Raw genomic sequence first — 18208 nt, 5'->3', positions numbered from 1 at the left:
TTAGAAGTGAAAACATCAAGAGAGATCTCTAACTCAAAACTCCTAATTGTTTATTAATTATGTCTAGTGACATGCTTGAAAGATCCCTGATAAAGAAAATTTTACACTACTATGACTGAAAATCACTTCCTGGTTCAAAAGTACTTGCATTAAGAATATCTATTAATTTGATACAGAAAATTACTGGGGGAGTGGGGGCTCCGTATTAAGTGCATTGCTAGAAGTACTAACACTCATATGGTACCAATGAAAGAATGTAAACAATGAATCATTAGCCATTCATAACTAAACAATTAAATTACCTGAAACAGTATCTCATCTGTTACCGAAACATCAATAACTCCTTCATTGCGCAGTGCTGAAGCCATTTCGAACACTAGGTAGGGGCAGATAGCATCTGCACCGTAGCCAAGTAAGACACACATGTGGTGTACCTCCCTATGGACCATCATACACACATAATGAGAAACACATTGCCGTTGGTAAGAAACACATTCAATAAACCTTGCAATTTACTAAGTTACCTTGCTTCACCTGTCTCCAGGATGAGTCCCACCTTCATTCTTTGTCTCTCCTCAATTAGATGGTGATGTGTAGCCCCCAAAGCTAGCAAAGTACTCACAGGAACCCTGAAATAAACATATTCCATGAAAAACTCTTGCACATAAAAAAACTGGAGACAAATAAACTTAAAAATACATTAAGAGTGATTGTTTCTGTCAATTTACTTCAACACCCTCCTAAAACCAACCTAGTTTTCTCCAACATAGTTTTGTTTAACATTTATACAAACTTACAGGAATCTGTCTGTTCAATAAAATTTCAAGTTCTTTGAAATCATTTAAGAAAAGACTAGGTAAACAATTTACGATTATATTGATGATTATGATGATGATCACCACCGCAGCAACTCCATTACAAGATGATCATTACTAGACGATCCCTCCACAGACTTTCCCTGAAAATTTGAATCCTTCCAAGAAACACATCAAACTGATGGATATCCCTCTGGCTGTGACATTACTAAGTTCAATCAGCCTCATAAAAATATTTACTGGGTGTCCATTTTCAACGAGAATTCTCCAATGGAAGATCTCAGAGAGTGCATGTGAGAGAAACCCCAATAAACATTACATCTGGTGTGGCTCAGGGTAGAGTTATTGGGCCAATTCTTTTCATACCTTTCATGAATGATATGCCTGATTCGATAAAATTGAAAGTGCCTCTTTTTGCTGATGACTGAGTCATATACCGGACGACAAACTATTGCTTCAGCAGAATTTAGACATGATTGAAAAATGGGAGCATGAAATCAAATCAAAATCCACAGTAGAAACAACAAGAAAATAGTGTTTCGGTGAAAAAAGAAAAGACAGGAAAGAGGGATTACAGTAAAACCTCCATTATCTGTCCCTCGATTAACCGTTCTGCGTATTATCCATCACCAAAAGCATTGTCCAGTCACTCCAAAACTGAATGAACGTACTTTTGATAATAATAATAATAATAATAATAATAATAATAATAATGGTTTTACGTCCCACTAACCACTTTGACGGTTTCTGAAGGTGCCGAGGTGCCAAAATTTTGTCTCGCAGGAGTTCTTTTATGTGCCAGTAAATCCACCAACATGAGGCTGATGTATTTGAGCACCTTAAAATACCAACGAACTGAGCTAGGATTGAACCTACCAAGTTGGGGTCACAAGGCTATTGCCTCAACAGTCTGAGCCACTCAGCCCGGCTCTTGACGTCAAGGTTTCTTGATACAGTATTCTGTTTTGGAGCGAATGTACACTGACTCTCCGACTCCTGAGTCCACGATCATGACGTACAGTAACTACTGTACGTACACGCGCATAGACCGGCAATTGGCATTGGAGACATGACTTCTTACATTTTTCTTACGTGAATTTATGTTGTGTAAAATTATTTAACTGTTACGGAAGAAGAGGGATGCTATTCGAATTCAACAGTCACAAACTTTATTATCCATTCCACTGTTGACGAATAATGTACTGTAATGTGCCCTCTCCCAGCCCACGGAGCGTAGAGTCATTTCTACTTCAGAATGATACCACAACTTATTTGGCAGCGTGTAACATCTCCGAGTACCGTACGTAGATCCTTCATGTCGTTCTCTGTCAAGGTTAAATATTTTCACCACAGGCTACTGCATCGTAAATATTTCACAATGCACAGGAATCAGAAACCAGCCTAGCGGTCTGTCATAGTCAACCTCCGCTATTAGTAGACAGGTAGGCTACATTCCGTACTGTAGTGAAAGGAAGAAAATGTGAGAGTGATAAAGTTGAATATTAATTTTCCGTTCTAACAGCAGTTCTAATGTTGAGATCGAAATCTGCAGTAAAAAGAAAAAGTGTAGTTTTAACCACACAAAATAAAGTTAATATAATCGAACGGTTAAAGAAAGGTGAACTAGTCTCAAATTTAGCATCGAAGTTCAGTGGTGGGTGTGACAACAGTGTGGGACCTAATGAAGAAGAAAGACAAAGTGTTGCATTTTGCAGCAAGTTCTGACAGTTCCCATGGACTCTCTAAAATAAAAATAATGAAAGCATCATCTTTAAAAGAACTGGATGCTGCGTTATTCACATGGTTTCAGCAAAAGAGAGGTGAAGGTGTACCTATTAGTGGACCTATGATAACAAGGCAGGCACAAATTTTTCACGAAAAGATGGGGCTCTCTGGGTCCTCACCAGTGTCCAATGGTTGGCTACAGAGATTTGAGGACAGACATGGCATTTGAGAATTAAACATCGAAGGAGAAAAAATAAGTGGTGACAGCAGTGCAGCAGAAAACTTTAGGTAAGAGTTTAAGCGCATAATTGAGAGATACAATATCGTTCCAAGTCGAGTGTACAATGCCGATGAATTTCGACTCTACTGGAAGTGCTCACCCACTAAAACACTGGCAGCTGCTGAAGAGAAATCAGCTCCTGGTCACAGATCTAGTAAACAGCACATTACCATCTTGTGCTCACAGTAAAATGCAAATGTTAAGGGCCCATCTTTTCAATACAATGAATATTTATTGATGTGAGTACATATCACATCAAGAAGTAAGTATAAATAACCACCTAATCGATACTTTATTATTGCCTCAGGCAAAATTGAATAAAATTAAAACTTACAGGACATGTTTCGACCACTTAGTGGTCCTCTTCAGCTGTATAAATAAAAAACTGAAAAGAAAAACAGTATGACAATAAGCACAAAAAGTTCTTCGGAGATTCCTTTGATAAAAATGGAGGTCATCAGAATAGGTCATCTTGCCTCTCCTTGTTACGAAAAGATGTTTATTCTGCGCTGTTTAGAGGGTCTGTCTTTGAGCGCGACCTGGTGAAGTAACGATGTGATACAGTTTGACAGTTCATGGTAAGCTCTGGAGAGAAGGGAAGTAGAGTTTTATCGCCATCTAAAATAACATGTGAGGGAGGAGGGAGATTGGGCTGTGCTTCTGCGATGTCGTGTTTGATTATATCTCTTGTTTGTCTAATCTGTTTCATGTCTACCCATTCTAAGTATTTGCTAATATTCTCATATAAGATGTTTTTATGCTAGTTTTCGTTGAGATTCTCTTCACCGTTTTCCAATTTATCAAGAACGATGTGGATGTTTTCCAGGTATTAAGGATACTGTGACTGTCATTTATTTCCTTGTTAATTATGGCATAGGTATCAATATATCGAAGCCAGAGAACCAATTCCACAAACACTAAAATCGAGAAGGATCTTCAGCGTAAAATTAGACAAAGTGATGTAGTGGTAACGAAAGCTGATAAAGGTGGAACAGTAGTAATATTAAATGAAACCGAATACATCAATAAAACAGAAACTTTTTTCACTAACAATAAATTTAAGGTAATTGAGAAAGACCCCAACCTAAAAATTCAAAAGAATTTGAAAGGGATACTGAAGCAAAGCTCCTTCCTTTTTAACGACCAAGATATTCAAAAACTCATTAATATGAATCCAGGACTTCCTAAAGCAAGAGCTATGCCTAAATTACATAAAAAGGATGCATCTACGAGACCTATAATTAATTTTCGGAGAAGCCCCACATACAAAATATCCCAATTTATTCATAGGTTCTTAACTCATAACTACGTATTTTATACCAAATCTTCGATAAAAAACTCCAAAGAGTTCTGCATTGCTATTAAAGATTTCAAGTTAACTTCATCTCATGTAACAAGTTCCTTCGACATCAAGGACATGTACACGGACATTCCTATTAAGAACACCATTGAGATTATAAAGACGAATTTATTAATTCACGAACGTATCAGTATACCTGAAATAGAAAACTTCATTACTATCTTGGAATTCGTTTTGAACCACAATTTCTTCTCTTTTAATAATAAAATATATCAGCAAGATGGACTTCCAATGGGAGCGCCGGCTTCTGGAATTTTAGCTAACATTTACCTCGACTATTTGGAACACACTCAGATAGTAGGTCACATTAAAGGACTCGATCTCTGGCTTCGATATGTTGATACCTATGCCATAACTAACAAGGAAATAAATGACAGTCACAGTATCCTTAATACTTTGAATAATTTAGACCCAAACATAAAATTTACAGCTGAAGAAGAGAAAGGCATACTCAATTTTCTGGATATCCAAACAATTCGTAAAGACAACCATTTCCAATTTAAAATATACAGGAAACCCACTTTTACCCCAACCACAATCAAAAGTGATCCTTTACATCCCATCTCGCAAAAGAAATCCGCTTATTATAGTTTCGTCAACAGAACCTTTGAAATTCCGCTAACAGACAGAAAAAAGGAACTTTCTTTCATTTGTCAACAGGCTCTACATAATGGTTTCAGTTTGAAATTCATCAATAAAATCATCACTAAATGCAAATACCAACAACAAATTAAACTTAAACAGCATTCAGAAAAAGAAAAAGGATATGCAAAATTCACCTTTAATAACCCGAAGATTTACGAAATCACCAACTTATTCAAGAAACACAATACCAAGGTAGCCTTCTCTACAAACAACAACATGAAACAGATTCTTTAGTCACAATAAAGCTAATAAACTTAAAGATGACGAATTCCAGGAATCGGGTATTTATAAGCTGACTTGTGCTCAATGTAAAAAAAACTTACGTGGGACAATCTGGAAGGAACTTCTCAATTAGATATCAAGAACACGTCAATGCTGAAAGATACAAAAGATTCTCTGCCATGGGATCCCATATGAAAGCGTCCAACCACAAATTCACCAATATAAAACAGGACCTTCAAATTATCTGTATGATAAATAAAGGTAATCTTATGAACAACCTGGAAAACATCCACATTGATAAATTGGAAAACGGTGAAGAGAATCTCAACGAAAACTAGCATAAAAACATCTTATCTATATATATAAAATAACTTGTCCAGACTGACTGACTGACTGACTGACTGACTGACTGACTGACTGACTGACTGACTGACTGATTCATCATCGCCGAGCCAAAACTACTGGAAATAAAGAAATGAAATTTTGGGCATAGATTCATATTAAGATGTAGGTGCTCACTAAGAAAGGATTTTTGGATATTCCTTCGCTAAGGGGGTGAAAAGGGGGGTTGAAATTTTAAAATGTGTGTATCTATATCTCAAAATTTGAGAAGTTTACAGATGTAAAAATTGGGATTTAGAATCTTCTTTAATAATAAGGAAAATCCCAATGGGAAGGGTGGAAAAAGGTGAAAAGGGGGTTGAATGCCTTTAATGAGGCTACTTATATTTCTGAACCTGAAGATTTTACAGACCTGAAAATTGGTATTTGGGATCTACTTTAAAGATAAAGAAGCAGGTATTTTTTCGTTTTTGGAAAATCCAAATAATGGGGGGTGAAAAGGGGGGTGAATTTTTAAAATGAGTGTGTCTACATCTTAAAACTTTAAAAGTTTACAGATGTAAAAAATTGGTATTTAGAATCTCCCTTAAAAATAAAGGAACACGTATTTTTTTGGTTTTTTGTTTTCTGTAAATCCCAATGGGAGGGGTGTAAAAGTGTTGAATGCCTTTAATGAGGTTACACATATCTCAGAAACTGAAAATATTACAGAACTGACAATTTGTATACGGGATCTCCTTTAAAAATAAAGAAACACGTATTATTTGTTTTTGGAAAATCCAATTAATGGCGGTTAAACAGGAGTGACATATTGGGGTGAATTTTCAAAAATGGCGGTTAAACAGGAGTGACATATTGGGGTGAATTTTTCGAAAGATTATATCTACAGAATACGTGAGAAACGTAAAATGTTACACACATAAAAAGTGGGTATTTGGAATTTCCTCTAAATGTAAAGAAACAAAGGTGATTTGTTTTTGGAAACTCCCCTTAAGGGGAAATAAAAAGGGGTGAAATTTTAAAATGAGAATTTCTACGGTATATATCAAAAAACTTGATATGTTACAGAAGTGAAAAATGGTGTTTTTATCCCTATTAAAAATAAAGAAACGTGTATTTTTAGTTTTCAGAAATAATACTTGGGTGGAGGGGGGGGTAAAAGTGACTGAAAATGGTGTTTATTTCTTTTAATTAGGCTACTGATATCTCAAAAATGAAGATGTTACAGACGTGAAATTTGATATTTGGAATCTGCTTTAAAAATAAGGAAAAACGTATTTTCGGAAAATCCAATGAATGGGGGGGGGGGGCTGAAAGAATTGATAAATTGACTTAATTGTACAATAATACAAACATCTAATAAAAATAAAGTTGTTACAGACGTGAAAATTGGTATTTGGATTTCCCTTAAAAACAAAGAAAACGCGGTTTTTTTTTTGGGGGGGGGGAGACCATTTGCGAGGCGGGAGTGAAAAGGAGTTGAATTCCTTTCACGAGGACACATAAATCAAAAACTGAAGTAGTTAGAGTCGTGATAATTGGTATTTAGAAGATCCTTTACTATTAAAGAAACAAGTACTTTTTGCCGGATAATTCACTTAGGGGGGGAGGGGGAGTTTGAAAGGAAGTGAAAAGAAGTGAATTATTTTTATGGGGATTCTTATGTCTCAAAACTGAAGATAATAGACGTGAACATTGTGTTTGTAATCTCCTTTATACATAAAGGAACACGCCTTCTTTTAATTATTTTTTTTTGGGGGGGGGGGGGTTAATAAACTTAACGGTGATGGGGTGTAAAAGGAGGCGAGACCAATTGAGTTTACTGTTCATAATGTACTTATCAGGAGCCTCCGTTGCTCAGGCAGCAGGGTGCCGGATTCTCACAGCTGGGTTCCGTGGTTCAAATCCCTTTCACTCCATGTGACATTCGTGCTGGACAAAACGGAGGCGGGACAGATTTTTCTCCGGATACTCCGGTTTTCCCTGTCATCATTCCTTCCAGCAACACTGTCCAATATTTCATTTCATTCGTCATTCATCGATCATTGCCCCCAGAGGAGTGCTTCGGCAGCCGGTACAATTCCTATTGTCGCCGCTAGATGGGGCTTTATTCATTCCATTCCTGACCCTATCGAATGACTGGGAACAGGCTGTAGATTTGCGATGTACTTATTCTGATCATAAACCGATCATTTTTAATCCTTCCTGGGTTCGATTTCAACAGCCCTTTTTCCTTCGGAGAAGGTTCTTAGATTACAGTAGACTGTCCTGGCATATAAATAAAAATATAAACACATTTGAAATAAACGATAGGAATGAGATTGACCGTCAAATTGTTCACCTCTATAATAAGGTCAATAATGCACGGAAATATGTCATTCTGCATCTTGCTGTGGGGTCCAGAACATCTGAATAATAATAATAATAATAATAATAATAATAATAATAATAATGTTCTGGACCGTCGTAAAATTGAGCGGACCGCGCTGGAAACGGGTCCTGGCCTGGTAATGACTACGAATACAGTCCGGCCGCGGGTTCAGTACCGCCAAGGCACCCAAGATGACACCATGCCGTATCTCCTTCAGGATTTGATCCACACTAAAAATGCTTATAGGAAAGGATGGCAAAGATTTAGGGACCCAACTGACCGCGTGGAATACCTGGACATAGCCCGGGAAGTACGAAATCGATTGCTGGAAAGAAAGATTGAACAATTTGAGGAACTTGTCATTCTGCATCTTGCTGTGGGGTCCAGAACATCTGAATAATAATAATAATAATAATAATAATAATAATAATAATAATAAGGAATGAGATTGACCGTCAAATTGTTCACCTCTATAATAAGGTCAATAATGCACGGAAATATGTCATTCTGCATCTTGCTCTCAGAAAATGAGTCAGATCGTGAATTTTGGCGGAGTCTCTCAGAAAACGAGTCAGATCGCGAATTTCGGAGGATTATATATAAAACGTTAAGCATTTAATAACATATTTCAGTATAATACCGTAGCGAAGCACGGGTATCTTGCTAGTATGAGAATATTAGCAAATACTTAGAATAGGTAGACATGAAACAGACTAGACAAACAAGAGATATAATCAAACACGACATCACAGAAGCACAGCCCAATCTCCCTCCTCCCTCACATGTTATTTTAGATGACGATAAAACTCGACTTCCCTTCTCTCCAGAGCTTACCATGAACTGTCAAACTGTATCACATCGTTACTTCACCAGGTCGCGCTCAAAGACAGACCCTCTAAACAGCGCAGAATAAACATCTTTTCCTAACAAGAACGAGAGGCAAGATGACCTATTCTGATGACCTCCATTTTTATCAAAGGAATCTCCAAAGAACTTTTATTTGTGCTTATTGTCATAATGTTTTTCTTTTCAGTTCTCTATTTATACAGCTGAAGAGGACCACTAAGTGGTCGAAACATGTCCTGTAAGTTTTAATTTTATTCAATTTTGCCTGAGGCAATAATAAAGTATCGATTAGGTGGTTATTTATACTTACTTCTTGATTAAACATCGATACGGTCATGAAATGGACAACTTGTAATACATATCACATGTCGTTTAAAGAAGAGTGGAACTAGTTTTGACGCTGATTGCGAGTCGTCATCAGCCAATGCCAATCTTCTTTAAACGACATGCTATATATACTGAAGTCAATAAAATATTCATTGTATTGAGAAGGTGGACCCTTAACATTTGCATTTTACTGTAAACCCAGTTCAATATGGAACAGAATGAAGTTTCTAACTTTCAATCATCTTGTGCTCTGCGAACGTTATTGGCGACCATAAATTAAAATTAGCTGTTGTTGTAAAAGCAAAAAAATCTGTGTTCTTTCAAAGGAACAGTGATTAAATATTTCCCAGTAGATTGTCAAAAATCTGCATGGATGACACGCAATATTTTCAGGACTTGGTTCCATAATAAGTTTGTTCCGCAGGTTCGAGATTTCTTGGCGCCCAAAGACTTTCCATTAAAGGCTGCCCTTTTTCTTGATAATGCACCCTCTCACCCTGTTGATATAGAGTTGAAATCACAGGATGGAAACATTTTTGTTTCCTATTTGCCACCTGATGTAACTTCATCAATAAAATCAATGGACCAAGGCGCCATCACAACCTTTAAGGCGCATTATAAGAGGGAATTGCTAGGCCTCTTACTTTCCGAAGAAACATAGATGGTCGAGTTCTGGAAAAAACTCGATCTTAAAGAAGCGCTTTCCCTTGCCCAGAAATCATGGGATCTATTAACCACCCAGAACATCACTCCATTGTGGAGAAAATTGTATGTTGATGTCGAAGAGCTCGCCGACGATTTTCATGGGTTCACTGATGGTGACAATGAGGGACTGATGATCAAAAATATCCTGAAGACTATTGAAAATAACATTCATTTCGGAGAAGTGGATGAAAGTAAGATTGAGGAGTGGCTTCATATGACGATGTATTGCCTGGGAATCGCATTTTAACTGCTGACAAAATAGTAAATAAAAGCGCAAATGGGAACTATGCAGTCAGTTGCGAAGTTAAACGTGAAAGTGAGGGGGATGGGGAAAAAGAGTGCATCACACACAATCGCATACCGCTTCAGACCGCTTTGGAGTTGGCTGAAACGTTAATGGAATTCTTGGAGCACAAGGATGATACGGATTTTTCAGATATTCTTGTAATTAGAAAGCTCAGAATGGACATGAAGAAAATAAGTTGCAGGAGAGTGCAAAAAAAGAGGTAAGATTTTTTTAAAACAGCTTAAATGACACCAGGTAAATTAATTATTTATGGTCTGCTGGTAATTTAGGTGAATATTTCGTATGTACTGTTGTAGCTTTGACTACATTTTGGTTTTAAAGAGGGTTTAATGCACTGCATTTTAAGGTTATACGGTATGCATTTTATGTACTTTAAAATCCATTAATATTAGTAGTATGGATTATCCGGATGTAATTTTTTTAAAATTAACCGTTCACCCCTTCCCGGGCATTAGAACGGATAATAGAGGTTTTACTGTACAAACTTGATGGGGGGGAGTGGTGTTGAAGTTTATAGTTTTAAGTACTTAGGTGTTACTATTAGACAGAACATTTTATTATGCGGAATCTGAAGAAAGCTAATTCTGGTGCCAAAAGTAAAGGTCATAAATGTTCGGTAAGTGATTTTCAAATATGAATCGGTGTGCTGGGATCTGTACAGGGTAGGTTTAATAAATTCCCTAGAAAAAGTTCAAAGAAGAGCGATGCTTTTTGTAAACAGGAATAGGAGAAATACCATTAATTGGGAAAGTCTTTAATCTAGAAGAACTAGAGCTTGGCTGTGTGGTCTTTATAAAAGCTATATGGGAAGGGCTGCCTGGAGTAGTATTAGAAATAGGTAGGAACCTCCCTCATACTTATTGAGAAATAATCCCAAGCATAAAATTAGGGCCAGAAACCAGCATACGGATCTGGGCAAGTTTTCCTTCGTAAACAGGACCATACGGAATTGTAATAAATTACCTGCAGCAGTCTTTGATAGATTCCCTTCTGGTATTAAATTGTTTAAGATCATTATGCTAGTGTAAAGTGAAAAGAAATAGTTGTAGATGATGGACACTGAATTCATTATTTCCTGCTGGACTTAAGATGTTAAACTAGTATTACTTTTTGTAATATTTTCTTGCCATGGAATTGCTTGTACTCTTGTTATTGTAGTAGTAGTTATTGGATAATTATGTTTTTAAATTTACTTTATCATCACTTGTAATATTAAACTAGTAATGAGCTCAACCTATAATACTGTAAGCAATAGTGTGATGCTCTGGAAATACTAATGTTGTGTGTGTGAATTTGTATATATTGATGCAGGATTTAAAATGTTAAACTGGTAGCGTTTCTTGTAATATTTTATGTCCATGGAATGGGTTGTTGTTAGGTAATTATGTTTTAACTTTAATATTACACTACTGTAACTGACCATCGCCACCAGGATATTTCTCAATTGCAATGTAGATGATCATGATGATGATGATAATAATAATAATAATAATTTCATGAAAAACTCCTAAAATATACAATTCAACAGATTTGTGACAATGTTGATTCACGAATGATAATTGGCAAACTACTTTTAGATTTGATAACTTCTTGTATCAGAAATGTTCTCACTTCTTGTCCCACATGATTAATCATGTTAATGCATAAATTGGTTGAAAGTAGGATCCTTCCTGTATCAAAATTATTGCATTCTTGTAGATGACTGATTAAGTTGGTCATAGAAAGTAGTAGTAGTAGTAGTAGTAGTAGTAGTAGTAGTAGTAGTAGTAGTAGTCGTTTTTCCTTACCTGCCGAAACCTGTGCGGAAGAATTTGCATGACTTTCTTTTCTTATGATAGACAGTTTCAAGTATTATATTCTTCACCCCATTATCAACGTAAATTCTAAGATTTTGGGGTTGCTTACATTAATAGTGACAATCTGGATGTTGTTTCAGTTCTAGTTCAGACGCCATTTTCATGAAAAGAGGTGAAAAATAAAATGTCCAAAATGACCGACATGTTTGATAAGTATTTGTTAGTTTTCCAGCATAGCTCTCAACGAAATTTGGTAAACATATGAGTTACTATCATGAAGAAATACTGAGAGGGGCAAAACAACCATTGGTGAGGGGTTGAAGAGGGGATAGCATGCAAAACTAATCAAAAAACGATAAATATTAGCGTTGAATACATGGTTTTCGGAATTGCCGAGATGAATAGCGACAGTCTGGTTACCATCTAAGTCCATGGGGCTAAAAGGAATGTACAAAATGACAAGATTATCGTTTTAAGAGGAAGTACAACTAGGCAACCATCCTCTACAAAATGACAGATTATGTATGTATGTATTTTTTTTTTTTTTTTTTTGCTAGGGGCTTTACGTCGCACCGACACAGATAGGTCTTATGGCGACGATGGAATAGGAAAGGCTTAGGAGTTGGAAGGAAGCGGCCGTGGCCTGAATTAAGGTACAGCCCCAGCATTTGCTTGGTGTGAAAATGGGAAACCACGGAAAACCATTTTCAGGGCTGCCGATAGTGGGATTCGAACCTACTATCTCCCGGATGCAAGCACACAGCCACGCGCCTCTACGCGCACGGCCAACTCGCCCGGTATGTATGTATGTATGTATGTATGCTTCAGCATAGCTCTCCACCAAACATTTTATACATATCACTTACTATCTGGAAAATTATAAAAACACTGTGGTAGCAAGACACCCATGGCAACCATAGGGAAGGAGTCGACATGAAAAAATTATCAAAAACAACCGACATTAGTATGGAATCATTCAAGGTCACCGATATTGAAATGTGACACTCCGCATGCTGCTTAAGTCCACGTTCAGCCTCCATAACAACAACTCAAACTACAAAATAGTTCGTAAAATATCACTCAATGTCACAATAATGAACCCTACAAAAATTCCCTTCAAACATAATTAACAGGTAATAAAAAGCCTATTAAATATTCAATAAGGTGCCCAGGCAGTACCTGGAAATAAAAGTATAAATATGAAAGAAAAGGCACCGTTCATACACTCACCTGTTAGGGCCAGACTTCCTATCTGACAGTACTAGAAGCTGATAGTTACTTTGTGCTGCCTTGCAGGCCTCATCACAAACCCTATCTAGAGTTTTAGACAGACCTCTTGGCCCTTCCTCTTTATCATATGTAATGTCAATTACTTTTGTCTGAAAGAGAACACCACATATAATTCTCAGAAATTCTTGACATTATACATCAAATGTGATGCATGAAAAATCAAAGTTTAGACCAAGGATCCACCTATTTATCTAAAAACAATTATTCTCATAACACACTATAATGTACCTTTCCATTATTAATGATGCTCATCAATGTCAAGATATAGTGGCTCATCTTACCTTCCACCCTCTGTGTTTGGTAGCTTTAATAACCTCCAAATCATACAGGGAAAGTATAGGGCGTTGCATGAACAGGCGATGGCACTGCTTCTCGCTAGGAACTAGTAAATTTGATTCAGGTCCAATGGGACACATCAGTGACATCACAATCTTCTCTCTGAATGGATCAATAGGAGGATTTGTCACCTAGAGAAGAAATATTTATATATAGTTTCTCCATAATGGTAATCCAACACCCCACTGTCAAATAAGAGACTTGCTTTTTTTAATGTCCTAACACCAAAGTCATCAGCCCAGTCGGAAAGTCAATTCCATGTAATAAATAGGGATAAGATTTTCTCTAAGATACTATACAATCCGATTAAAGAACAACTTGATCAAGAGTTGGAGAATCTGCTCTGAACAAACTTTGAAGCTACTCATGGCATATTACAGAAAAAGAAACAGGCCCCTTTCAATAACGTTTATAGATTTCAAGAAAGCTTACAACTCCATCCATAGACCATCGTTATTAAATTTTTTTAACATTTCGAACTTAACCCCAAAGCTAATCAAATTCATTGAACTTACTGTAACTAATGTAATTCCTAAAATTAAGTTCAGAGAAGAACCTTCTGAACCATTCTTGGTAACAACTGATCAGGGTGACCGATTGTCACCTTCTTTTCAACTGTGCATTAGAGTACATTATGAGGGAATGGTACATGAACAACTAGAAAAATATAAAAATTAGAACCCAGAAGGATCACATATGTACATTTGAACTGTCTAGGATTTGCAGATAATCTAGCTCTTCTGGCTAATGATTTTCAGGAAACAAAGCAACAAATAAACTCTTTACAGGAAATCATCATCATCATCATCATCAACCTAAACCATCTCCAGTTTCCCAGGTGTGGTATCTTTACAGGAAATAGCTCAAAATATCGATTTGAAAATTTCATTTGAAAAAACAGAAATTATGCTAACTCAACTTCAGCTTGCAAATAAAATTAAGCTGGGAGACCAAGAAATAAAAATTGTAGAAAAATATAAATATTTAGATGAAATAATCACATATAACCTGAACAAGAAACCAGCATGGCAAAATAAAAGAATAGATAAACTAGTTAAAGCACAGCATGTTACTAAGAATATATATGTTGATGATGGTGATGATAGTGTATGTATGTTGGGTATATAATAAAAAGTGTCTCAATAGCAACCAACTTGAAAAACTACAAAACAGTCACCCAGCCACAAATTACATATGCATACGAAACATTATTCAAAACAACAAACACAGATGCAATAGATAGAGTACTCAAGTTAGACAGGAGAATAGTGAGAACCTGATTAAATAAAAATTATCAAGTAAACCAAGTCTGGAGACTAGCTTCCAATGAAACTGTTTATAATGAAATAGAACCTGTGACTAGCACAATGAAAAAAGAAATGAAGATTCGTCAGAAAAGCATATGTAACCTGCAAAACAATGACAGAAGTGAAGTCTAGTACAAGATCTCATTTTCAACAATATGTACAGGAATTTTAAATTATTTTACACTACCAATGGTAAAGTACTCGTTTGCCAACCAAGTGGTAAAACAGTAAGTGCAGATCAACATTCTCGGATATCCCAGTATTTGTCTTGGAAATGAGCAGACTGTGGCTGCTTTGCATGTCCATTCATGACGGTTACTAATAGATGAACCAGCTACTTCAAATTTGGGCCCATCCAAATACTCCCAGTATTATTTAAATTTATGTAGAACACTTGTTTGCATTAACATTCCTCTCGGCAAAATAAATAATCCAGGACTGAGAAATTTCCTCACAAAATACATTAAGGAATATATTCTAAATCCACATTAAGAAAAACTATCTCCCAAAATGTTACAAATGAACTTTACAAAAAATTTGGGCAGTATGTGATAATGAAAATCTGTGGGTGAACATTCAAAAAATCACTGATTCAAGTTGCAGAAAAGTAGGAAACACAGTTTGTGTGTTGAAGAATGACAAAACTGCGTGTGACATTCTTATTCGCTAGCATGTAAAGAAATACCTGCTGCTAACTATGCCACTATAGCTAGGTTGTTTAATAAAGCCATGCACTTACTTTGGCCAAAAGGTGTAAAATACGATGACTTGCCGACAGTGCAGATTACATGATAAAAGCAGCCAGAGGCCTTTCCGTAAGCTTTCTGTAAATTATATACCTAACTTGCGCAAATTCATGCTCTGAACGGGCTCAGTACCCTAAAGTGGTACCCGTTTGCGCTATAAAGACACAGGAGTAAATATTAACAAATATACACATTTTTATTGGAAAGAGCATACTTTACACTACTTCTCCACATAATCTCCAAGCAAATTGAGGCATTTGTCATAACATGGGACGAGTTTTTGTATTCCAGTGTCATAGTCCTCTGCCGCCAGCGTATTGAGATATGTATCACGGCTCATGTAAGTTCTTCATTCGCTGTCAAATCTTTTCCCCGCCAGTTAGTCTTTAAGCTTCGTAAAGAGATGAAAATCCGAAGGGGCCAAGTCCGGGCTATATGGGGGATGGTCGAAGTTTCCCACTTGAATTGCTGCAAAAGTTGTGTTATCGCAGCTGCACGAGGCCCGGCATTGTCATGAAGAAGAATGATGCCTGTAGACAATAGACCTTGCCGTAGATTTTGTATTGCCCGCCGTAATTTCTTTAATGATTCACAACACGTATTAGCATTAATTGTGTCTCCACGGGCCATAAAATCAATGAGCAGTACACCTCGGCAATCCCAGAAAACTGTTGCCACGAGTTTCCTGGTGGAGAGAACTGTCTTGAATTCTTTTGGTTTGGTTGGTGAATGAGCATGATGCCACTCCAATGACTGTCATTTACTCTCACGTGAGAGTAACAAACCCATGTTTCGTCCCCAGTAATGATGCGAGTCAGGTAAGAGTCTCCTTCATCGGAATAACATCCCAGAAACGTCAGTGCTCCTCTGTAAGCATGCGAAGGACCCACCTTGCACAGATTTTTGAATAATGCAGATGGTCTTTGACAATTTCATGAACAATAGCATATTTCCCAGAATGTGAATAGACAGCATGTAGATTTAATCATCATCATGATCATCAAACCTTTCCAGCTTGCAGGGTAGGGTGGTGGTAAATGAGTTCTCGCCAGCATTGCCTGTCCTCAGTTGGTCCAGACATCGCTTCCACAGTTATCCATCAGTTTCCTTCCGCTGACTGTTCTACATCTGTACGTGGTTTTCGAGTACCTGGCATTCTCCTTACATGCCCGGAACCATTGAAGTCTTTCAAGCCTTTCTTCCAGAGGATGCTTCACTCCCAAAGATAACTTGGCATCCTCATTTCTCACATGATATTTCCCTGTTTTTTGCATGGCATTCCTAAGAAACTTCATTTCACAGGCCTGCAGTTTACTAAGGTCTCTAGTCTGCAACATACAGGTTTCTAGATGAACGTATGGGAATAAGATACAATTTATAGAAGGACATCTTGGATTGTAGGAGTACCTTATTATTATAGAATTTAGATCCATTGGGCACTATTTATTAAGTACTTCTTGCCCTCCTCCAACCTTGCTTAAGACCAAATTTCCAAGGTACTTTCATTTTCATGCTGTCAGAATTTATTAACCAATTTTTATTTGGCAACCATTATTATCTCAACTTATGTTCATGGCAATGGTTTCTGTTTTGCTCACTTCCATTTTAAAATCACTGATTCTGGCTACCCATTTGTTGAGTCAGTTTTGCACCTCCTTTTGTCTCTCTCCAAATGGTAACTATCAGGAAACGGCAAGGCATTTAACTCTCCATTAGTTCAAGTCCTTCATTAGGGCATCCATGACTGCCACAAACAGAAGTGAAAGAGCACTTCCCTGCTGTACTCACCAAGTTGTCTCAAAACATTCTGAATGGTCATCAATTCTGATACAACTGTAGTACTTATTGTATAACATTTTTATCTAACCAATATGGCATTCTGATACAGCTAGGCTTCTAGAGATAACATCTCTTGGAATGCTGTCATATGCCTTTTCCAAATCAAAGAAGACCACAAATAGGTCTCTTTCCTTTTTCCACTACTTCTCCATGCAAAGCAAAGATCAGTCTACAGTGCTCCTGTGAGGTCTAAACCCATGTTGTTCCTCCTCTAAGATAAGTTCTAATAAGGTTCGGAGTATCTTTTCCATGATCCCTAAAACATGGGACAGAAGTGTAATACCTCTGCAGTTCACACTTTCAACAGCTTCCTTTCTTAAATATCAGAATAATTACTCCCTTCAGGCACCCGATTCTCACACCACACTACACTCAATTTGGTACATCCACTGGATGCGGAATGGTTCTGCTGCTTTTGATCACATCGGCTGTTACTTTATCCATCCCAGCTGATTTACCACTCTTTATCTGGTGTAGTGCTCTTTCTGCCTCACAACAGGTAAGCAGTACATCATCTCCAGTTATTCTCTATCAACAGATTCTGAGTTTGCAAATCCATTTATAAGATAAAATATACATTCATGGCATTCCTGATGTGTTGCATATCCCTGGCTGTCTGTCCAGTAGCAGTCTCTATAGCTCTAATATCTTCCCCACTCAATGCATCCTCAGACTGAAAAACGCGCCACTTACAACGGCTTAGTGGAGCGCGCATTTAAAGTCCCGGTGTCAGAAACAGATCTGAACAAGGAATTGAATATCACCCGTGCTATTGCCAAGTTCCATGGTTATAATAATACTTTTATTAAACGCGTAATTAATTAATTAATTTAAGCATTGCTCTAAATCAAATTTAATAAAAGATGAATCAAAATAGTTTTTGACTTTCACTTTTGATAAAACCATATATAACTTCACCAATATATTTAAGAAACAATGTTAACATCTC

The 18208-nt window shown here is 36.9% G+C and overlaps 1 protein-coding gene across 1 annotated transcript in view; it reads right to left on the bottom strand.

The window, feature by feature from the left end:
- LOC136856759 (uncharacterized) overlaps positions 1–18208 on the bottom strand; it is a 674434-nt gene that overhangs the window by 232634 nt on the left and 423592 nt on the right. The window contains exons 15-18 of the mRNA XM_068224954.1: positions 13313–13498; positions 12972–13120; positions 525–629; positions 303–438 (exon numbers count right to left, since the gene is read on the bottom strand). Of these exons, the coding sequence (XP_068081055.1) occupies positions 303–438; positions 525–629; positions 12972–13120; positions 13313–13498 (576 nt within the window). The remainder of the gene's footprint in view (positions 1–302; positions 439–524; positions 630–12971; positions 13121–13312; positions 13499–18208) is intronic.

The sequence above is a fragment of the Anabrus simplex genome, chromosome 1 (genome assembly GCF_040414725.1).
Source record: "Anabrus simplex isolate iqAnaSimp1 chromosome 1, ASM4041472v1, whole genome shotgun sequence".
Classification (NCBI taxonomy): Eukaryota; Metazoa; Arthropoda; class Insecta; order Orthoptera; family Tettigoniidae; genus Anabrus; species Anabrus simplex.
Note: the sequence above shows the minus strand (reverse complement) of the source record. Positions and strands in the feature narration are given on the sequence as shown.